The sequence below is a fragment of the Hibiscus syriacus genome, unplaced genomic scaffold (assembly GCF_006381635.1).
Source record: "Hibiscus syriacus cultivar Baekdansim isolate YM2019G1 unplaced genomic scaffold, ASM638163v2 tig00112738_pilon, whole genome shotgun sequence".
NCBI classification, from domain to species: Eukaryota; Viridiplantae; Streptophyta; class Magnoliopsida; order Malvales; family Malvaceae; genus Hibiscus; species Hibiscus syriacus.
Genome location: NW_024063392.1, coordinates 2,625,911 through 2,649,926, shown reverse-complemented (window position 1 = coordinate 2,649,926; position 24,016 = coordinate 2,625,911). Strand labels below are relative to the sequence as shown.

The 24,016-nt window shown below is 35.3% G+C and overlaps 2 protein-coding genes across 2 annotated transcripts; both read left to right on the top strand.

Annotated features, from left to right (window-relative positions):
- Positions 1 to 4,795: 4,795 nt before the first annotated feature.
- Positions 4,796 to 6,354, top strand: LOC120182850 (probable fructokinase-6, chloroplastic; the record flags this gene model as incomplete). The annotated part of the gene is made up of 4 exons (XM_039187702.1): positions 4,796 to 5,017; positions 5,108 to 5,245; positions 5,787 to 5,903; positions 6,101 to 6,354. Coding segments are annotated over 4 exons (612 nt in total), but the record flags the coding sequence as incomplete, so codon positions are not given.
- A 781-nt stretch (positions 6,355 to 7,135) lies between these two features.
- On the top strand, positions 7,136 to 7,436 carry LOC120182944 (probable calcium-binding protein CML28). The gene has a single exon (XM_039187759.1). It carries the CDS (start codon positions 7,169 to 7,171, stop codon positions 7,415 to 7,417), a length of 249 nt encoding a protein of 82 aa, XP_039043690.1. The 5' UTR covers positions 7,136 to 7,168; the 3' UTR covers positions 7,418 to 7,436.
- Positions 7,437 to 24,016: the final 16,580 nt, after the last annotated feature.

Sequence of the window (24,016 nt, the reverse complement as noted above, 5' to 3'; positions counted from 1 at the left end):
ATGAGCTTTGGATTTTGATGAGGATCCATATTTTGGTAGAGGAAAAGATGATTTTGATGGCACTGGTGATCCACATGTCAACCTTGTATGACCACTTTCCTTGCACCGACTACATGTCGATCTCTTCTTCTCTTCACCCTTAGACGGTATACGATCGTGACTTTTTGGTCGGCCAGGTAGCCTTCTGTCCATGGCTGGTGGCAAAACTGTTTGTAAGTCATCTGGTATGTCCCACTCAGAAGGATGTGGAATAGGGTAGACAATCTCGGCATAAGTCTGTCGATAAACTTCTGTAGTGTAGCAATCCATAGCGTATGCGCTTGAATCATCTTGGTTTAAATGAAGAGAAACTTTTATAACATGGCCACACGGATAACCAGATGTTTGCCATTTCATACAACTACACGTCTTTGCATTTAGATCGACTAGCCCATTTAAGTTATTATCCAGTACTTGAAACAAAGTGTTTGAACATGGTTCAACTCTCCATGACGTTGACTTCACAACACGTTTCGTTATCTTTTTTTCAGTCCATGGTGTAACACGATGTTCCAATGTTCCTGTAAATTTAAATAAACAATACTTAGTAAAATATATAAATATGATAAGTTACGAATTCAAAGAAATAATACCTGCATGGTTTCTTTTCTTGTAGTACCACTGTTGAATAGAGGCTCGAAAAAACTCCATTAACATAGTAATGGGTAATTTCCGGGAATGACGACTTAGAGCGTTGATTGATTCTGCACTATTAGACGTCATGAAACCATATCTTGCTCCAAGTTGATGTACTCTTGACCATCTTTCAAACCCGACATCTTCTAGTGTTTGAGCACACTGAGGCAAAACACATCTTAAACAATTTATATGCTTATTGAAATCCACTTCCCGATAAGCTTTTACAGCCTTCCAGTATGTCCATTTGTGCTTTTTTATACCAGCAGACCTTGATTTTAGATTTCTATACAAATGAACACCACAAAGTCCATGAAAAGCATCTGGGAAACACCTTCTAACAGCGTTGTCAATTGAGTTTGCCCTATCGGATATGATTGTCAGATTGCTAATAGGACCTATGCAATCCCTAAGATGCCCCATAAACCATGTCCATGAATCAGAGGTTTCAGATTTGCCAACCCCGTAAGCTATTGGCAATATCCCATTGTTAGCATCCATGGCTACTGCTAATAAGTTTACTCCAAGGTATCGACCTTTCAAATGTGCTCCGTCAACTATAATAACTGGGCGCATGCAAGTAATAAACGAACGAATCTACAAAATAATATACACAAGAAATATAATCATTTAAATGTGAAATGCATGTAACTAACAAAAATGAGTCAACAAAATTATATTGATTTACTAACCGTAGCACCAATGGCGATAAACAGCAACTCAAAGCGTCCATCTCTATCTGTTTTGATATGAGTTACCGACCCAGGATTTTTCAGCTTTAAATTGTGACAATAAGCCGGCAGTTGGGCAAACGATGCTTCTGGCGACCCCCTCAACAATTCCAAGGCATAACATTTGGCTCTCCAAGCTTGAGAATATGATATACTAATCTTGAACCGAGCATTCATGTCAGTCATAATTTCATGTCCCCGATATACCCTGCCATTCAAAAACATTAACTCAGCCAGAAAACCACCCAACACCTTTTTGTTTGCCTGTCTATGGTGAGGAAAAACTTGGGTTCTTGAACATGTATGTTTATCAATAAAAGTCCTAACTTGAAACATTTTGCAATCTTTTATTCTCTTTGCAATCATACGCCACGTACAGTTTTTGTCAATCATACACCTTGTTTCGAAACGATCTTTGCTTGATTTGTTAACTTTTAGTTGATAGCCATCTTCCACACATTTCGTATATAAAGCTATCTTCAAGTCTTCCTTTGTATCAAAACAATCATCTTTCTTGATACGAATAACTTTTGTGTAACAATCAACTGCTTTCTTTATCAACTCTTCTTCCGGTATCTGAAGTAATTATGGCATATTCCAGTTATACGCCCGTGGCATTTTCTTTTCTTCGGGGACTTTTTCTTCTTCTTTTTCTTCTTCAGGATTATATGAATTACAGAATGGATGTTCAACATGTTCATTCACAGTCGTAACTTCCTCCTCATTATCATCAACATTACATTCTTCGGCAACGGCTGTTTCATCATCAAAATTCGGGTATTGACCAATATCAATATCATTACACGCATGGTCTGTTTCTTCTTCTGAAACATCATCAAAATCCGTGTATTGACCAATATCAAAGTCTGGATATTGACCAAGACCAAATTTCGAATACTGACTAGTACTCACAATTTTTTCTGTTGGCTCATCATCGTCTAACTGGTCAATACGAAAACCGGAATTTGGTGCTGAAAGTTGATTGGGATTTGGATTAGAGAAAGGTTGTGGGTTTTGAGAAAAACTTAGTTGATTACTACCCGCTACTGACCCAACAATACTACTTCTAGGTTCAACAACATACAATGTAACATCATCTTGTGAAACACTAATGTAAGCAATGAATGTTCAACATCTTCATTGTCGGTTAACAAATAAACTTTACCATTTCTCTGATAAGATAGCCTAAATCCACTTAGGGGCTCTAAATTCAATTTATTTGAAACACGTAGCATTAGAGTTTCATAAGTTAACTTTTGTAAAGACAATTTTAGTTGAAGATTCATGGGTAAAGGCATATATTGTAAAACACCATGAACATTATCCCATGACCCTCCAAAACACAAATCTATCCAAACATGATCAACATTAGATGATTTCATGGTTGTAAATTAATTTACTAAACAGACGAGCTGCGAAACTAAAACCTGTTGCCGGATTGGGAAGGATGTCGTTGGATATAGGAACGGATGTCGCCGGAGAGAGTGATAGATGGAGATGGAATGAGTTGCGATTTAGGGATTTAGTTTATGATTTCAGTGTTATATACCCAAAATTTCAGTGTTGTGATTTACAGATTCTCGTTGCGATTTACGGATTATCGTTGCGATTTACAGATTCTCGTTGCGATTTACGGATTATCGTTGCGATTTACGGATACGCGTTGCGATTTACGGATTATCGTTGCGATTTACGGATACGCGTTGCGATTTACGGATACGCATTGCGATTTACGGATACGCGTTGCGATTTACGGATACACGTTGCGGTTTACGGATACGCGTTGCGATTTACGGATACGCGTTGCGATATACGGATACGCATTGCGATATACGGATACGCATTGCGATTTACCCATACGCGTTGCGATTTACGGATACACGTTGCGATTTACGGATACGCGTTGCGATTTATGTGTTCGCGTTGCGATTTTCATATTCGCGTTGCGATTATGGAAAATCGCAATGCGAATTTGTACTATCGCATCGCGATTTTCAAGAATCGCGTTGCGATTTTGGAAACTGATTTGCGATTCTGGAAACTGATTTGCGATTCTGGGGATCGCGTTGCGATTTTTATTTCGCGTTGCGATTTTGTTGGTCATTTTGGCAAATCCAAAAAAAGTTGGTTAAAATCGTATATTATAACTTTTTTTTGGTCACTGAGGCGATTTTCTCAAATAAAAATGCTTAGCTGAGAAAGCACAAAATTGTGTACTTTGTGGACAGCAAAATGAAAAAAATAGGAAGCAAAGTCAGAGAAAGTATGAGTTTCATGTGGTTTCTGGATACTAACGACGGCAATTTTACTCATCACAAGCTGAAATCAAAAGCATGGATGTCGAATTCAATTTAATTTTCTGAAAATAGACTACCAGGAAAAGAATCTAAAGCAGGGGAAATAATGAAACGCAAAATAGGAGGCCCAAAATAGGAATCAAATGCAGCATTAGAAAAAAATTCAAGGAGAAATCTTACTGGGAAAACCACGAAATTAAATTCCTGGACAGAAACAAGGTTACGGGGAGAAGAAGATAAAATAAAGGAAATTTTAATGGGAGAAAATGGACAGAAGCAAGGTCAAGGAGAAAATGGAAACCAAGTAACATTACTATGAAAATAAAAGAAAGGGAGTGGAGAAAGAAATCTTACCAGGAGAAATCTTACTGGAAAACCACAAAATTTTATTCCTTCACATAGGCAAGGTCACGGAGAGAAGAAGATAAAAAGAGTATTTTAGCCCTTAAGCACGAGAATAAAAAAAAACCTATCTTACATGTAACATTCTCATTAATAAACACACAAAAACTTATTGTTGGTATTGAGATATTACCATTACTTCGAATCTTGCCCATCCAAACGTGGGTATCTTAATCAGGAAAAAAGTATTCCTCCCAGTAATACTAAAATCATTGATCCAAACGCCCCGAGTGAAATGTTGTCTCAACTGGGCCCTTATTTGAAAATTTGCGATAAAATAATGCCCTGAAACTTGATTATAAATTGTTCAAATAATGGCTCAGTAGAGATGTTTTTCCAATTTCAGTCGTTATTTGATTGCAAATTTTTAAATAAGGGCTCAGTTGAGTTAACATTTCACTTGGGGGCTAATTTGATTATCACCTAATTCAACAAGGGCCAATTTGTGAAATAAGCCAAAAATATTTTCATTTAAAAAAAACTACTCCGGGTGTCAGTACCTTTGCATCTTTTCTTTAATTCTCCTAATCATTTTTTAACTTTAGTATTCATCATGTTGAGCCCTTATAATTGTTGTTAGGCTCTGCACTGGAAGGTTTTGGTTCCTGTATAATTGCTGTATAGGTCCCATTGCTTTTACTTTTTAGCAATTTTGTTTCCTTTGTAATGTTCTGATTTATCTGATTTGAATTATATATCTCCATCTTTTGTCAGGCAACAATATTTCATTATGGTTCCATAAGTCTTATTACCGAACCATGCAAGTCAGCTCACATTGCTGCAGCAAAAGCTGCAAAGGATGCAGGTGTTGTTCTGTCCTATGATCCCAACCTTAGGCTTCCATTGTGGCCCTCTGCAGAGAGTGCCCGGAAAGAAATTATGAGCATTTGGGATACTGCCGATATTATCAAGGTAATGATCTTATAAAAGCAGTGCGATGCACAAAGTAAAAGGAAAGTACTGTATCTATATCGATGATCTCAATTAATGTGTGAATTTCAGGTAAACGAAGATGAGATTTCTTTCCTAACACAAGGAGAAGATCCATATGATGATGCTGTTGTTCGTAAGTTATTCCACCCAAATCTGAAATTGCTTTTAGTTACGGAGGGCCTGCATGGTTGCCGTTATTACACTCAGGTAAAATCTCTAGATGTGTTTCTATGGCATTTTTTCGTTTTCTACATGAATGTTATTTGGATGTTTGTATTCTTCAGAACAGTGATGGCTGGAATTGCCCCTTTAGATGAAAGATTGCAATAGGGTAAGTTTTGTCAGTTTGAGCCGACAAATGCTCTTCCCTAGGAGTAGGGCAGCCTAAACACAACCCCAATCCAAAGCTGATTTTACATTTTGAAAGCCAGCCTTAACCCCACCCAACCCTTTTCTTTTCACCCCATGGCCAAAAGTATCAACAAGGGTGGGTACGTAAATATTACTCCGAACATGCTTGGATATCTTTAGTCTGATGTTTCAGCGTCTTGGAGCTTTGAGCACAATGAAAATGAGTTTGATGATCAAGCCCTCTTCATCTGATAATTTATTATCTTGCAAAGATATTTTGTCATTTTGTTAAGAACCATGGTCTCAATTAGTACCTGTTCCAGCACTTTCCAGAATCTGTTATCTGAAGCTTAAAACGCAACAATAACCGTAATGAGAAATGGATCAAATTTTCTAGGAATTCAGTGGGAGAGTCAAGGGCTTGATGGTAGAAGCTGTCGACACCTCTGGTGCCGGGGATGCTTTTGTAGCTGGAACATTATCACAACTAGCTTCTGACCTGTCCTTGCTTCAGGTATTGCCCTCCTAAGTAGCAACACTAAAATTTAACCTGCTTATCCTAATGATCTTTTTTAATGTCTCTCTCTCTCAACCATTTGAACTCTGAATTTCCACCAGCAGTACCCATTTTTTGTCTTAGGTCAAGTCCAAATTCAGTAAATGTGGTACGAAATATTAAATCAAGTTGAAGGAAAATATTGAATCTTGCAGGATGAGGGTCGATTGAGGGACGCTCTATGGTTTTCTAATGTTTGCGGTGCATTGACCGTGACAGAAAGAGGTGCGATTCCTGCCTTGCCGACTAGAGAAGCTGTTATCGATGCTATTCCCAAAACTGTAGCATAAGTTTTTCTTCCCAGACTCATTAATTAAGGTGACTTCCAAGTTCCTATTGGCAACCGGGACTCGATCGGAATGAAGTTAATGAAACGATCCGCATTTGACCTACTAATATTCTACCGTCACCGTTACCTTCATCCGTGAACTTGTAGCTGTTCCGTTGTTGTGTATAATGGAAAGCCTCTTGATTTGTATTCTGTTTCCTAGTAGGAGTATTATATGCAACTTCAATTGGTTTAGTGAATGGATTCTGCTATCCGTTTTCGAGGATAGAGGAAATCCCTTGAATCTAAATATGGGTTTTGTTCAAGTTATTCGATTTCCATATGAACAATATCTGGATTTAACTCATTCACTGTTAAGTTTGAATATTCACACTCGAGCTTTAGTTCGATTATTTTGGGGGTGAGGACAACTTTAACTAATTCGCATAAATATTCAAAATAGGGTTGGATTCAGATATTCAAATCCACACTATAGTTTAGAATTGGATTCAAATACTCATCCACGACGTATTCATATAAATAAACACAGATTTTGATAATAAATATTTAAAATATACTTATCCAAAAAAAAAATATTTAAAATATCTATATTTATTTATTTTAAATATATAATAAAATAATAATTTTAACATTCGAAGTCACCCCAAAACGAATCGAGTATGTGAATAGCCAACAGTTGGATATCTTACTTTTACTGACTGGGTCTCTTGGTTAAAATTAATCCTTCCAGCTCCACAAAGTACATTCCCATAATTACCTAAGAACTACATATGTCTTGCCTTAATTTCAGTAAAACAGTTGGACGATTATTACAGTTGATCCGTTCATAATGCAACATCCTTGTTTCTTTTAAGAACACCCTCCAGTTTTACAACATGCCTTCGAAATTCAAGAGCTCCTTATTTGGAAAAAAAAAACCGAGGGTAGAAAATAAATGGATGATGAAGATAAGGCTATCTTCGATCGCATCTTCCAGCGTTTCGACAAGAATGGGGATGGCAAAATCTCCGCAACGGAGCTGGGAGAGGCGTTGCAGACACTCGGCAGCGTAACCGAGGAAGAAGTTACGTCGATGATGTCGGAGATCGACACCGATGGGGATGGCTACATTTCGTATAGGGAGTACATTGATTTTGCTGCTGCCAACCGTGGCCTCATGAAAGATCTGTCTAAAATATTCTAATTCGTTTAGCTTGTTGAGAGATTTTATTCTCCCAAGAGACTAAACTAACTGCACATCTTATTTCATTCTATTGATAGAACTTGTTGCTAGTCAAAATTGTGAACCGTCTATTTGTAATTTCTCGCATGGGTAGGCTTACTATTTCTAATGAATGAGCTACACATTTATAAATCCTTATTTTTAGACAATAAAATGTAAGCATTTATATTAATGTAACTTGTATGGTTCCTAATAAGATACAAATTGTGATGCGGAGCAATCTATATTTATTATGATGTTCATCTAAGAAGATTAATATTATTTTATTAAGATTATTGGATATTTAAGCTTTATTTTATTTATTATTATCGTAACCGTTTTTCGTCCGGGCACGAATTTTTACTTGGCGGGAAAAGTGATGTGAATAAATGGTTTTTTAAAATAATTTGGGAGTCGCCATCGGCCTTTTGGGTCAGGTAGGTCGAATACCTAAAAATCATCTTTTAAAAGAGTTTTTAAGAAAACATCGATTAAAAGATAAATTGATCTGCGTTTTAACCAAAAATTCGTTCTTTTTAATAAAAAGGGATTCGTGGTCGGTTACGTTTAGGGAAGGATCAGCACCCCTATAACGCCCAAAATTGATACTTTTTAATTAGAAATTGTCTCTATTATTAAAAATTTAAAAATTCAAAGTATATTTAATTTATAATCCTATTATTTCAAAATTATAACTATGAAAAAATATTAATTTATATATATTTATAAATAAAATATTTATTTATTTAGAAATATCAGAAAAGGACTTCTAGGTGCCTTAAGACAGCTCTTTTCTTTGATATTAATAAATAATTAATTATAAAATAGGATATTTAGTAAAAATATCAGAAAACGGACTTATATGTATTTTAAGACAGTCCTTTTCTTAAAAATAAATATATATTAAAATATGATTATTAAAAGTGATTTATGAAATATAGGATTTTAACAAATAAACAAATATTATTTATTATATATATATATATATATATATTTATATAAATAATAAAAATAATAATAATGAAATAATAATTAAAAAATAATAATAATAAAATAATATTGCAAATAATGATTAAAATAAAAGGAAATAAAAATATAGTATTTAAAAAAAATTAAAAATCATAGTCAAAAATAAAAATTAATGATTAAAATGTAAAATTATAAAACTAGAGTCCTAATTCGAAATATTATAAAACTTGAGTGCTAATAGTGTGATTTAACCTATATTAATTATTAGGGATTGAAATATTAAATATAAAAATATGAGGGACTTAATATGATATTTATCCTATATATATAAAATCGGTTAAGGACTAAAATACATATATGTGAAATTCGAAAACCGAATTAAAAGAATTTAAAAATTGATTTAGTGACTAAATTATAAAGTTACAAAAATGATGGACTGCGGATGGGGTTTACCCATATGTGAAATTACACAGATACCCTCACCAAAACGGCGTCGTTTTGATGAGGGTATTTATACCCATTTAAGCCGGCCCTCAAGGGCCATTATTTCATTTCTAGTTTTGCTTCTCGAGAGAGAAGCTCTCGTTTTCTCTCGCCAGAAGAGAAAATCGGCCTCCGTTTCCGGCGCCGATCGCCGCCGTCTCCGGTGGCCGGAGATTACCAAACTACACCAAATTAAAGATCTCAACTCCTAAAGGCCAAATCCAACCTCCTTTTACCCTAAATCCCCTTAGATCGACCTAGATCTAAGCTTTTTTACCTTCGGCTTTCGGCTTTCCGATGACGCGAGGAGGCTCCGATGACTATGGTTTCCTCAGTAAGTTTCTCTATTCTCTCTTCTTTTGATTTCTGTTGTCTACTGGTTGTTGTGGTTGCTCTCTGTATCTCTATGGCCGTTCTTCTTTCTTTCTTCGCAGGTATGGTGGCCATTTTTATAAGCCACCACGGTGATGGCTTTATAGTCATCTCGGTTGCTTGCTCGGACCGGTCCCAAATGGCGACCCTAGGTGAGTCACCATAGCTATGGTGGTGACTCACTATAGGGCTTCGATGTATGGAGGGCGTCGTGGCACTTCTGGAGTCTTCATTGAGGGTAGTGTGGCGTCGGCAGCGGTTAGAGCGACGTGGAGCGGGCTGAGGCACCAACATGGAGGGGTTGCTGTGTGGTAACTGAGGAGTCTGGAAGCTTGGAGCGGCGGCGTGGTCCCTAGGGTTATCATAACCCTAGGGTTTCTGTTTGGAGATTTATGGACCGTTGGATCTTGACAGATCCAACGGTGGAAAATCAAGGCGGCTGGAGAAGAAGATGGAACCCTAATCTATTTAGGGTTTCCAAACTTGGGCTGGTTCGGGTGAGCTTCTCTGATTTGGGCCTGGGTTCATGTAATCGGGTCTTTAAATTGGGCTCCGGGATTAATAATTGGGCCTGTAATAATAAATAAAATTATTTATTATTTAATAATAATATATCATAATAATAATAATAATAATAATAATATAAATAATAATCAAATGAAAAAAACTAGTGTCTTCAGCTGCCCCTCTTTGCTCATTCTTATGTTAACGAGAATAGAGCAAAGACGAAAAGACAATAAGTTTTTTTCATTTAATCTTCACTCGGAAATGTTGAACAAGTTCTTCTTTGGGATTGGTTCTTCTCATTATGAACTTTTCCACTGGGGATGACAATTTATCTTCTTCTATGATGTAATCTAGCAAAAAGTTGAACAAATCTTTCTCATTATGAACTTCTTCTTTTTCGGATGAGTTCTTCTCATTATGAACACTTCTGGAAATGTTGATGTTGATCTATCTGCTTCTGTGATAGAGTTAAACAAAAGGTTAAATAAGCTCTTCTCATTATGAACTTCTTCTTCCTCTTCAGATAAGTTCTTCTCATTATGAACTTTATCTGGAAAAGTTGATGCTGATCTATCTCCTTGTGTGATAGAGTCATGCAAAAGGTTGAACAAGCTCTTCTCATTATGAACTTCTTCTTTTTCAGATGAGTTCTTCTCATTATGAACACTTCTGGAAATGTTGATGTTGATCTATCTGCTTCTGTGATAGAGTTAAACAAAAGGTTAAATAAGCTCTTCTCATTATGAACTTCTTCTTCATCTTCAGATAAGTTCTTCTCATTATGAACTTTCTCTGGAAAAGTTGATGCTGATCTATCTCCTTCTGTGATAGAGTCATGCAAAAGGTTGAACAAGCTCTTCTCATTATGAACTTCTTCTTCCTCTTTAGATAAGTTCTTCTCATTATGAACTTTCTGGAAATGTTGATCCATCGATCAAACTAAAGTCGAACAAGTTCTTCTCATTATGAACTTCTTCTTTCTTCTTCAGATGAGTTCTTCTCATTATGAACTCTACCTGGCAATGTTGATCCATCGAGTGATGAATTCAAGCAAAAAGTTAAACAAGTTCTTCTCATTATGAACTTCTTCTTCCTTCTTCAGATGAGTTCTTCTCATTATGAACTCTACCTGGCAATGTTGATCCATCGAGTGATGAATTCAAGCAAAAAGTTAAACAAGTTCTTCTCATTATGAACTTCTTCTTCCTTCTTCAGATGAGTTCTTCTCATTTTGAACTCTTCTGGAAATGTTTTAAGAAAAAACATTCTGCACTGTAGGGCTTATAGTTGACCTGAAGGCTTTGAAAACATCAAAAAGCTCCTGAAGGCTTTTTGGAAACATCACGCACTGTAGGACTTACAGATGTGGGAAATAGTTTACTAAGTAAAAAAAAACTAAGGAAATCATTTTCTTACTTTTCAACAATTTCATTTTTAGAAAAGATTGAATGAGAAACTATGGAAATCGTTTTCTCATTATTTTTCAAAGTAACAACATCAAAAAGCTCCCGAAGGCTTTTTGGAAACATCATGCACTGTAGGACTTACAGATGTGGGAAATAGTTTACTAAGTAAAAAAACTAAGGAAATCGTTTTCTTACTTTTCAACAATTTCATTTTAGAAAAGATAAAATGAGAAACTATGGAAATCGTTTTCTCATTATTTTTCAAAATAACATGTTGATTGGGTAAAATGCCCCAATCTCAAGATAATGCTTACTTTTGTGGATTGCATCCATCTCTTCTTCAGATGTTTGCATGATTCCTGTATTTACGGTTTTGAATACCGTCTTCTTGTAAGGTATTTCTTACCATGAATTTTCTTGTTCTTCCGAAGATCTGTAAAACTTCATGTTTGAATACACTCAAATGTATCAATGTGATGCATTGTCTATTGTGTAAATGATATTCTTATGAATGCATGAATGTTGATGCAATCTTCATTCGACTTCAAAGTGGTGAACTTGGTCTTCCTTCACTTCATCCTTTATTGCCAGGGTTACCTCTGGATATCAGTGTAGATACTTATGCTATCAAGCTTTCATTTCTGCAGAATCATCTGATTAACTTGTATATCGGCGTCTTCTTAACTTCATTTAAGTCTCAGAAGAAATGTTTCATTTGTGGAACTCTTGCTGTAGTCAAAATTATGACCCTGATGCACTATTTTGTCTTGGATAAAACCAACTTTCTTTACTTGGACTTGTGTAAAAATCCAATAAAGCTTTCATCTTTGAAAAGAGAATCTATCATCTTTAAAAAGAGAATCTATCATCTTTGAAGAGTGTAGATGTAGATATGCCTAACTCAGCGGGGATTAATTAGGGGAGTAGAGTCTGTTCTGATTTGACTTTTGAAACACATCATAAGGAGAATTTATCTCAATTCATTTCATGTCCCCATATTATCAAATCTCGAATAAGGCAACTTGGACCATATAATGTCTAGATGCTTAACCACAACCTGTCGTTCAACTAGTTTCTTGTGGTTAAAATTTTAGCTCTCCTTCTGTGGAAAGAAATCTTCATCATATCTCATCTTATAATCTTGAAGTTGAAGAAGACAAACTTCATCTTGGATCAAAAATGGAAACCATATGATCACAACATTGGTTCAACATCAGAATAACTGGTTCGTAAAACATTTGACAACACATTCTTCATCTCATGTGGTTTTAGTTCAGACATTCGTAAAGCGTTTGACAACACATTCATCCTTTTCTGTGGCTTCTGCCAAGATTTCTCAATCATTGAAGCTCTTTGCCTAGTGTTCAAAGATTTTGAATGATGTCACAAGACCATTTGAGAACAAAACTCAGTGGGGATTCAAGTGTAATGTTGGTATGACCAAAAAGTTGGTCAAATTCACAAAATGTGCTGGTATCGAATTGAATAGGAGATACCAACAAATCTTGATATCATCTCTGGAAAAGGAAAATGTGATACTGATCATGCTTTCTTTCATAATGAGCATTGTAGAAAGTAGAAACACTTCAGCTATAGGATCAATGTACAGAAAGATATCCGTGGAATTCTTGCAGCTGGGGATGAAACGCACATGATAAACCAAATAGATGAAAACTCGGTTCAGTCTAGCTGGCAATGATAACCCCAGTAACATCGGGAAAGAGCAATATACATGAGCTTCTCTCTTCAATGTCATCAAGTAAACAAAACTGATGTGAAAAACAGCTTCGTAACCTCAACAGTATGGTTGAAACTAACTGACAAGAATCTCAAAGAAATATTTTCAATTATCACCGACACACAAAAGGCTAAATTTAGATTTCGAGGTCTCGAGGAAATGATCATTGGATCGAATGGTCTATAAAGGGATCGTCTTTATTCATGCAACCATGATGTAGCTTAACAAAGAACACACTTTCATGTGACACATGGTTTAAGAAGATTGGGTATTTGAAACCATACTTACTGAATAGATATTTGTTCAACAACAGGACCCTAATGCAACTGCCTGATGAACGAAGCAATTATGTATGGTTAGCTCGACTGTTACTGTTTCACCATTTTCATTCTTCATATCTTTCTATCTTATTGGAAATATTTTCTCAAATCAATGATCTTTAACATATGATGATATGGGCCTTCAGCATGTCCCAGCATTTTGCTGATATAAATATTCAGGATACATCAACATTCCTGATTCTGATTGAAAAGGGTTTTCAGCATGCCCCAACATTTGTTTCTTGTTAATCTGAGCCTTCAAAATGCCCCAACATTTGCTGATACAGATGTTAAAAGTGTGTTCACGTTATTTATTATTGAGATGAGCCTCTTAGAATGCCCAAATATTCATATTGTTGTGAGCCTTCAAAATGCCCCAATATTCTATTTCTGGTTGAAAATGGGCCCTCAATATATCCCTCTAGATCTGTCTGATTCACTCTCAATGTCTATTTGACTGAAATGTTATGATCCCCACAAGGTTCAATTTTGACAATGCACTGTTGTAGGTACTTGTGGCTTTATTCGTGCCCCAAATATGTTTATCTTGAATACTCTCATTCTGGTATCAATAAACAGCAGTGTTGTCCGGTAACTGGAAGAATTCTCTTTATATTGTCACAAACTTAAGAAGTACTCAATCATTCTGACAGAAACGTCTGAGATATGTGTCTTCTGAATGAGGTGACTGTTTTCTGTATCTGGAGGGATTTAGTCAAACAGAGTAATAAAAATAGCTTGGTAATCCGTTCCAGGTGGACACAGTGGCTTATCATCTTTCAGTGAAGGCCATCTCTGAAATATACTTTTCTGTGGGAGAGAAATCAATTTATGCAAACAGTAATCTGATGCAATGGCAAGACTACATATACAGTGGTACAGGCTCTTGAAAAATCCACACCCATGCAACATGTTGATTCTGATAACAACTCATCTGATTATGAAGCGATCTTTCAGGATGATTTCACAGATATTGATAGTTCTTCTGATATCGAGGAAATCATGAATTCTGATTCTGATGAGGAGAATAAACTGTTATACTTGACGAAAATGGGATACTCAAATGTTATGTCTTCAATAGCCATGGAGAGATGTGGTCTGAATTCATCAATTGCAGAGTTGACAGATTTATATGTGATGATCAACTGGCTAAGGCTACTGATACACTTCTTCCGGTAGAAGATAGGAAGCCATTATGCAATGATCCTAGTTACAGGAAAAGGCGAAACTTGGGCTATGATTTTTGGAAAGGAAAAAGCATATGAAGCTTGAAAAGAAGCTTCTTAATGAAGATGATCATGCAGTTCATCTTTCAATTCCAATGATTGGTTTTGGGGTTCCTACCGAACCAGATCATATAACTCAAAGAACACTTCCAGAAGATGCTATTGGGTCTCCTTATTTCTACTATGAGAATGTGGCACTTGCTCCAGTTAATGTTTGGACTGGAATATCACAGTACTTATTCGATGTAGAGCCAGAATTTGTAGATTCGAAGCATTTTCATGCTACTACACTGAAAAGGGCTATATTCATAATTCTGCCAATTGAGAACAGATTTTCTCTTATATTGTTTTCTCCATGCACTATACATGATATTTTTCCATTGACAAAGAAATGATGGCCTTCCTGGGATCCAAGAACAAATTTGAACTGTTTATAAACATGTACAGGAAGTGCCAAATTGACAGAAAGGATCTGTAAGGCTCTTGAAGCTTATGACGATAAGTCACCTTCGAGTATCCAGAAGTATTTTCTTGATGAGTGCTGAAAATGGAATCTGGTATGGGTTGGAAGGAATAAAGTTAATCCACTTGAACCTGATGAGGTGGAAATGCTTCTAGGTTTCCCTAAAAACTATACATGAGGAGATGCTAGAGACATGTTCCATGGTGGTATCAATGTCCTGTCTCTTTTCTCTGGGATCAATGATGCAGAAGTTGCCTTTTACTGTCTTGGCATACTTTTGAAAACAGATGTGCAAGAACTGAATGATGATCGGTTGGAGCAATTGATGAGTAGTTTTGTCGAATTCGACCTTGTTGTCAGTGGCATCCAGCGTAACAACCTTACTGGAAGAAATAAACATCATCAGGATGAGCTAGACGATTTTTGTTGGTGCATTTCCTTGTAATGATTGCTACAGTGACTGTCTCTTCTGTTTCAATATATCCCACTCTTTTCGAATCATGGAACAGTTTAGTTAACAGTAAAACTGGTCATCTTCAACTTTTGGAATCCTGTAACCAATGTTACCCTATATAAAAGGCCTATAAGGGTAGATTCTGTTCCAATGTCTTATTCTGTGCCATAAGTCCTCAAATTCAAATTCAGTAATCTTCTGAAGGACATAATGAATATCATCTTGACAAAGAAAGTGATCGGCATAGAAGTAGCAATGATGTATCAAGACTTGAGCCAGCATCACGGTATAACCAAAGTGCAGGTAGTGACTTGTTCATGGCTTTATGATATAATCTTCTATAGAACATGAATTGATGGTTGGGAAAAATAATCTGTATGGTGATGCTTATCGCCCTTAGCATGAGATAAACGATAATATTTCTTGATGAGCTACTAATAATGTCATAGGAGAATGTCACAAGTTTAATTCTCCAGACTTTCTGGCTTTTTGGACCACTTGCCTTCAAAAATGTGAAGTGCTTCATTATTATGGCCCCGTTCATTCTTTTTCTACAACAGAGGTAGAATAAGCAATAATTGCTTTAAGGACCTTCCTCATTTGAGACTGTCCTGTTTGAAAATGTTTTTTTCTCCTTTCTTTATTGAAGAATGAAAGAATTTTGTAAAGTATTACCCCTTTCAGGTTCACAATAAAATCAAATCATAAGCATGAATTCAAAGAATATCAAAAGAATCAACAACTCTGTAATGTTTGAGAATTATATTTCTTTGACAAGTATCAAGATTTGGTTTGGTTTCAGGATGGCCTTCCTATTTTCTATGGTTACATCTATTTAAGATGTCACTCATCTCTTGCTCTTTGTGAACTTTGTCACATGTCTTACTTTGAGGACTTGGTATTTTAATCGGATGCGTACAAAATGACGCAACTAGGATTGCCAATCACTAGACCTTCTAGAATCCTTCCTTTTCAATTCTCTGGAATCTTTCATTTAGACTCATCTAATCAAAGTAGTGCAAAAATATCGGTCTAAAAATGAAATTTCTGAGTGCTTGTGTGAAGTTGACTATAACAGGTGTTTCGTAACTCCCTTAGTCCATTTGCTAACACATTTTCCATTTTGGCTAGCTGAATTCAGCTTTATTTGTATATAATAATATAATCACCTTTATCAGGTTAATTGAAACTTATCCATAAAGCCGGGGCGATTAACCAATTGCTCTAGAGGGACAGTTTTATTGCATATAATAGTATAACATGGTTATCCAAATCCAATTTCTTAAGCTTGTTAAGAAGAACCTGTTATAGTCTAGGTGTTTTGGTGGAATTCAGAAAATCTCTTCGTTAGAGTTCAATTCCCAAGCGACTGACTTAAACTAGATTTACCTATTTGTAAAAATTATGTTCATCATCGAACGTCATCAATAGAAAAATACTCTAGTCAGTTTTGTAATGTAATACACCAATGATGCCCCATGTTGTACGCTCCTATATATAAATACCAAGCCTTTTTGTAATTCCTTTCAATAGGAGTAGGCTATCTCATATTTGTAATAGGATAGTGTTTGGGTGTATTTCTTCTGAGGTAAGGTCAATGGTCCTTGTTTTTCTGGTTTTCAATCCTGATATTCTGTCAAATATTATAACTCTAATCATGAAGAGTTTTTTAATCCAGTTGATATTCAAAGAACTGCAAGATTGCAAAATTGACTGAATGCTCATAACCTTAATAAGCAACACAAATTTATTTATTGCACAAAAGGCGGAGAAAGGAACAAAAAACATGTTTAAACAGGATGCTGAAAATAGAAAAGTACTACAGTGGTAGATAACAACTTCCACTTGTTTATTTAGCCTACCCCATCATTCCAATAATGTTGGGTGTGTAATTGGCCTAAGATTTTTCTCATTTCCCCCCATTTCTTGATTATCTTTTGTGTCAACTTATTTAGGTAAGCCTTCAGATACATAACTCTTTACTTTATTCTGAGCAGTCTCCATCATCATCTTTTTCTTCTCTGGCTGGTAATTGAGCTCATTTTTGGATTCAGAACAACTTTTACTAAGGATGACAGTCTTGTCCTGATTCTGAATACATATTGTGGTTGTAATTGGAGTAATATTCACCAGACTCTTTTCACTGGTCTTTAGAAAATTTGATACATGTGTTTGAGGTTTCTTCAGAGTTTCATCTTTCCCATTCATTCTTAAGCCTGTGGGCCAGTCTCGAATTACCTCTCCTTTTACTTTTTTATCATTTATAATCAGAGAAGTATTGAGAATTGAACGTTTTATCTTTGGCTCAAGTACTTTGTTTTCTTCATTTTCTGCGGCATGTACTTTATTTGTTTTGATACTACCAACTCCATTTTGATGTTTAATTCTCGATTGTTTGACCAAAACAGACTGGTCATCCAATTCTATGATTCCCTGAACCAAGAGGTCTTGAACTCGTTGTTTGAAGCGACCACACTTTTCAATGGAGTGTCCTTGGGCTCCAGCGTGATAATCACAAGAGAGTTTCTCATTATAACAACTCGGGTATGGAAGCAACAAAGGCTTAGCTCGACATGGAGTAATAATCTGGGCTTTGAGTAACTCAAGATATAACTTGTAGCATGAAACTGAAGGAAACTTGGGTAGAATTTCCCCTGACATCATTGTCATATTACAATTGTTTACTCTGCTTTCTTGAAGACCTTGTGACCGTTTGCTTGGTTTAGCTTTCTTCAATGGTACTGAAATTTCTTCCATGCTTCTCTTCAACTTGGTCTTTGTCGCATTATCTGGGGTCATACCCGATTTTTGGAGATTTATCGAATTTCCACATTCCCTGACAAAGTCTTGGTCATTTGTTTCCATTGTATCAGCTACATTATTCATAATCCCATTCAAATATTTCACAACAGGATCCTCTAAGGGTTTCTCTCCATGGATTACAATATTCATCAGGTCCATCAATTTGGTCAGTTGTTCCTTTGAATCATTCTGGAATTTTTTTCACTTGATCAGTCCTCTTTTGTTGTGTCTCGATAAATTGCTCTTGCAGTTTCTCAATTCTACCAACCCTTGCTAAAATCTCATTCATAGCTATTATCCTTCTTTAGGAAGACCAAGTTAACTCCACTTTGATTCTGTCATGGAATTCTCCATAAATTATTCCACGTTGTCATGATTGAATGTATGTAAAATAGTTTGAAATAAAATGTAATTATGGAAATATGCAAATGTAAATACAAACATAAAAATGCAAATGTAAATGTGTGAATGTAACAATGTAAATTGTATAGTACAAAAGCAAATATAAGAGTATAAATGCACAATGAAAAATGCAAAGATGCAAAATGCAAATGCATGTATGAAAAGGTGTTTACTCAAGAGTGATCATCTTAGAACATATTTCATTGAACACAAAAGTTTCGGTACATCAAACAAAACTTTACATATAAGGATATCTTTTACTCCTAACTTCTCCAAAGCCCAATTAATTTCCATTCCTGCTCAAAAAGTTGAGTCTTCAGTATGCTTCATCTCCTTGTAAAATCAGCTAAATCTATCATTTAAGAACCATATTGCTTGACTGGACTGCAACTTCTTCCATGACATTCTCTTTCATTTTCTGTATCACTTCTCGGAGTTGCTCATTTTCCCTTGTAAGAGATCCTTTCTGTACAAGAAGTTCTTGAACAAGATCTTCATATATGTTGCAGTTCTTTTTCAGCTTGGTGACCCCTGTGATCCACTCTTCTGGGGTGCTTCCTAGGCCAGTATTTTGAAAGGCTTAACTGATCTTCTGAAAATCTTCATGCATAGTTTTCATTTCTGTGCTCAATTTCTTGTTTTGGTCGTTCAAGTCCTTCAAATAACATGCTTGAGCTTCATTAAAACCTCCACTACTCTGAATGTCCCGACTGATATTCTTACTGTAGACTACTTTTGGTATCAATCTGGTAGGATCTTTGTGTAATACTTTTGGTATTAATATAACCGGTTCTTTATGTACAGAACTTCCCTCGATCCTCGTAGTTTCTTCAGGATGTCTTTCCTTGGCCGCATCATATTTTGTTTGATCATAAAACTTTTTGTCCATTTACGATTTCTTTCCAATTTGATGAACAGTCTTTCAAGTCAACACCTTTTGATTATGCCATGATCATGCAATGCAAACAAAAGAAATCAATATGAACAGATTAGAGCAATGTAACATGCATGAAAAAATAAGAAAAATAGAATAGTTACCAACTAATGGGAAAAAAATCTATTTATCAAGGTATAAATCTTAACCTCATACTTTCTAGTTCCATGCTTTGTTTGGAAAATTTAACCTAACCGCATGATTTCTAGTTCGCATGCATTTATTCAGGAAAAAGAAAAGGAAATAAATTAAATTAAAAGCTAGAGCTTATTTCTCCTTTGTGTATACCTACTGGCATGGTTTCAGATCGGGAGAATTTCTTAGGGTTTATTATATGCAGGTTTTCAATTCTAGGAGTAAAGGTACTCGAACTGTCCTTGTTGATGCCCTCTTGGGCTGTCAACCCTCAATCCTAGTCCATCACAGACTTAAGCAGATCGAGTTCAATTCGAGGGAATACATTTCTTTATGCCTGACACGGAGAATAAATTCTCACGAAGACATAGATCATATGAACCCCGAAAGTTACTTGCTAGGTCTGACACGGAGAATAAATTCTCACGAAGACGTCGCTTTCACTCCCACTTAAAAGGGACAAACTCAATTATAGAGCTTTATGTTATGCAATGCAAATGTTGTGTGTGAGGACAAATGTTCAAACCTCTGACTGAAAAAATAAATAATGAAATAAAATACTTGTAAGTAAAATGAAATATAAATACTATAAAAATAATAAGTATATAAAAAATTGAAAAGAAAGAATTATAAATTAAATATATGAATTTTAATTTATAATTAAAAGAGACAATTTATAATTGATTTTAAAAGTTTGACCAGTCCCCAGCAGAGTCGCCAAGCTGTCGTAACCGTTTTTCGTCCGGGCACGAATTTTTACTTGGCGGGAAAAGTGATGCGAATAAATGGTTTTTTAAAATAATTTGGGAGTCGCCATCGGCCTTTTGGGTCAGATAGGTCGAATACCTAAAAATCATCTTTTAAAAGAGTTTTTAAGAAAACATCGATTAAAAGATAAACTGATCTGCGTTTTAACCAAAAATTCGTTCTTTTTAATAAAAAGGGATTCGTGGTCGGTTACGTTTAGGGAATGATCAGCACCCCTATAATGCCCAAAATTGGTACTTTTTAATTAGAAATTGTCTCTATTATTAAAAATTTAAAAATTCAAAGTATATTTAATTTATAATCCTATTATTTCAAAATTATAACTATGAAAAAATATTAATTTATATATATTTATAAATAAAATATTTATTTATTTAGAAATATTAGAAAATGACTTCTAGGTGCCTTAAGACAGCTCTTTTCTTTGATATTAATAAATAATTAATTATAAAATAGGATATTTAGTAAAAATATCAGAAAACGGACTTATAGGTATTTTAAGACAGTCCTTTTCTTAAAAATAAATATATATTAAAATATGATTATTAAAAGTGATTTATGAAATATAGGATTTTAACAAATAAACAAATATTATTTATTATATATATATATATATATATATATATATATATATATATTTATATAAATAATAAAAATAATAATAATGAAATAATAATTAAAAAAATAATAATAATAAAATAATATTGCAAATAATGATTAAAATAAAAGGAAATAAAAATATAGTATTTAAAAAAATTAAAAATCATAGTCAAAAATAAAAATTAATGATTAAAATGTAAAATTATAAAACTAGAGTCCTAATTCGAAATATTATAAAACTTGAGTGCTAATAGTGTGATTTAACCTATATTAATTATTAGGGATTGAAATATTAAATATAAAAATATGAGGGACTTAATATGATATTTATCCTATATATATAAAATCGGTTAAGGACTAAAATACATATATGTGAAATTCGAAAACCGAATTAAAAGAATTTAAAAATTGATTTAGTGACTAAAATATAAAGTTACAAAAATGATGGACTGCGGAAGGGGTTTACCCATATGTGAAATTACACAGATACCCTCACCAAAACGGCATCGTTTTGATGAGGGTATTTATACCCATTTAAGACGGCCCTTAAGGGCCATTATTTCATTTCTGGTTTTGCTTCTCGAGAGAGAAGCTCTCGTTTGCTCTCGCCGGAAGAGAAAATCGGCCTCCGTTTCCGGCGCCGATCGCCGCCGCCGGCCGCCGTCTCCGGTGGCCGGAGATTACCAAACTACACCAAATTAAAGATCTCAACTCCTAAAGGCCAAATCCAGCCTCCTTTTACCCTAAATCCCCTTAGATCGACCTAGATCTAAGCTTTTTTACCTTCGGCTTTCGGCTTTCCGATGACGCGAGGAGGCTCTGATGACTATGGTTTCCTCGGTAAGTTTCTCTATTCTCTATTCTTTTGATTTCTGTTGTCTACTGGTTGTTGTGGTTGCTCTCTGTATCTCTCTGGCCGTTCTTCTTTCTTTCTTCGCAGGTATGGTGGCCATTTTTATAGGCCACCACGGTGATGGCTTTATAGCCATCTCGGTTGCTTGCTCAGACCGGTCCCAAATGGAGACCCCAGGTGAGTCACCATAGCTATGGTGGTGACTCACTATAGGGCTTCGATGTATGGAGGGCGTCGTGGCACTTCTGGAGTATTCATTGAGGGTAGTGTGGCGTCGGCAGCGGCTAGAGCGACGTGGAGCGGGCTGAGGCACCAACGTGGAGGGGTTGCTGTGTGGTAGCTGAGGAGTCTGGAAGCTTGGAGCGGCGGCGTGGTCCCTAGGGTTATCATAACCCTAGGGTTTCTAGTTGGAGATCTATGGACCGTTGGATCTTGACAGATCCAACAGTGGAAAAGCAAGGCGGCTGGAGAAGAAGATGGAACCTTAATCTATTTAGGGTTTCCAAACTTGGGCTGGTTCGGTTGGGCTTCTCTGATTTGGGCTTGAGTTCTTGTAATCGGGCCTTTAAATTGGGCTTCGGGATTAATAATTGGGCCTGTAATAATAAATAAAATTATTTATTATTTAATAATAATATATCATAATAATAATAATATAAATAATAATCAAATGAAAAAAAACTAGTGTCTTCAATTATGATTATAAATGTAAGTAAATATTAACTTGTTGAATTTAATTTAATATTAATATATGTATTTCGACGTATATAACACCTCGATTTCTGGGTTAGTAATTTTAGGTAAAACCCAAGTAAGTTTAAATGAATTAAGGAAACCATTTAAGAGTTGGGTCAATGCATAGTTGTTTGGGTTGGGCTTGAGCCCAATAAGACTAAAAATGGGTGTTTTTAAACTGTACACCAAATGAGGGGATAAGGAGTGCAATTAAGCCTAAAATTTATTCAAAGGCTGAATATCAATTAAGAAGGGTGATGTAATCGGGCAGAACTCTCTTAATCTTCTTTTCATCCACTTTGTCTTCTTCTCTTTCTTCCTTTCAAGCCTCATTTCTTCTTCTTCACAATTTAGATTAAAGGAGAAAACTTTGAGAGCCTAATTCATTGTTTAAGAAATCCAAGGTAAGACTTAAAGAGTTCTTTCTCTAAGCTTTCATTCAAGTGCTCTTTTACTAGAAATGGCAATGAAAAACCCATAATGGAGATTTAAGAGAGGCTTTAGAATTTTGGGTTCCTTAGCATCCTCATTTCGTTTCTAGAAGTTATGAGGTATATTACAACCTTATTGAACCTTTGGATGAGTTTGTAACTCGTTTTCCTTGATTTTCCTAGTAAGAGAAGTGGGAGAAAGCTCAAGGGGTCAAGGCAAAGGAAATGAGATTCTTGGGTGAGCTTGGGGTTGTTCTTGCAATTCTTAGGTGAAAGGTAACACATTTCTAACTATCACGTACTACTTGTAGTTCAAAATGTTAAGCTTTGATGTATGTTGTGTGTATGAGCCTTTGTGTGCACTTGGATGGTGGTATAAGACATGAAAGGGGTTTTGTTGTGTATCTTAAAGATATGAAGTGATAGGATAACACCTAAACGTTCATCTTGTCCCTAGAAACAATTATATGAAAGTTGGTGACTCCAATAGGCATGTCCCGATGAACTTGTAATTTTTTCTAGAAAAGATCGATCCCTTAAGGGAAAGGATTGATCCCTCAACTGAAAGGATCAATCCCAAACTCTCTATTGTGCAAAGGATCGATCCATTCGTTTTGTCCGATGGAAAAAGGTGTAATTTCATTCAGTAGAGGTGTAAAGTGTTATGAAATGTTGTCTTAGTCTTAGCATGTTTGAATGAGTTCAATTTGGTCCATTAATTGATTTACCCAATTACTTAAACCCTAATCCAGAATCTAATAATAATGATCAAACTCAACTAATAACGCTATAAAATAAAGTGACATAAAACTAGCCTTATTTGATACTCGAGGAAACGATGAGGACACTCGAGTTACTTAACAACGTGAGCGTTTACGTGTATAAAATATTCATATATGTCAAATCTAGTGCTTGGTCACTTTAAATGCTAGTTGGATATTGTGTCGATGCTACGTAACCTAGATACGTCCCGAGTACTCTAG

What these genes read in the sequence shown, in the direction of transcription:
- LOC120182944 (XM_039187759.1), top strand. Translation starts at nt 7,169, where the DNA reads ATGGATGATGAAGATAAGGCTATCTTCGATCGCATCTTCCAGCGTTTC.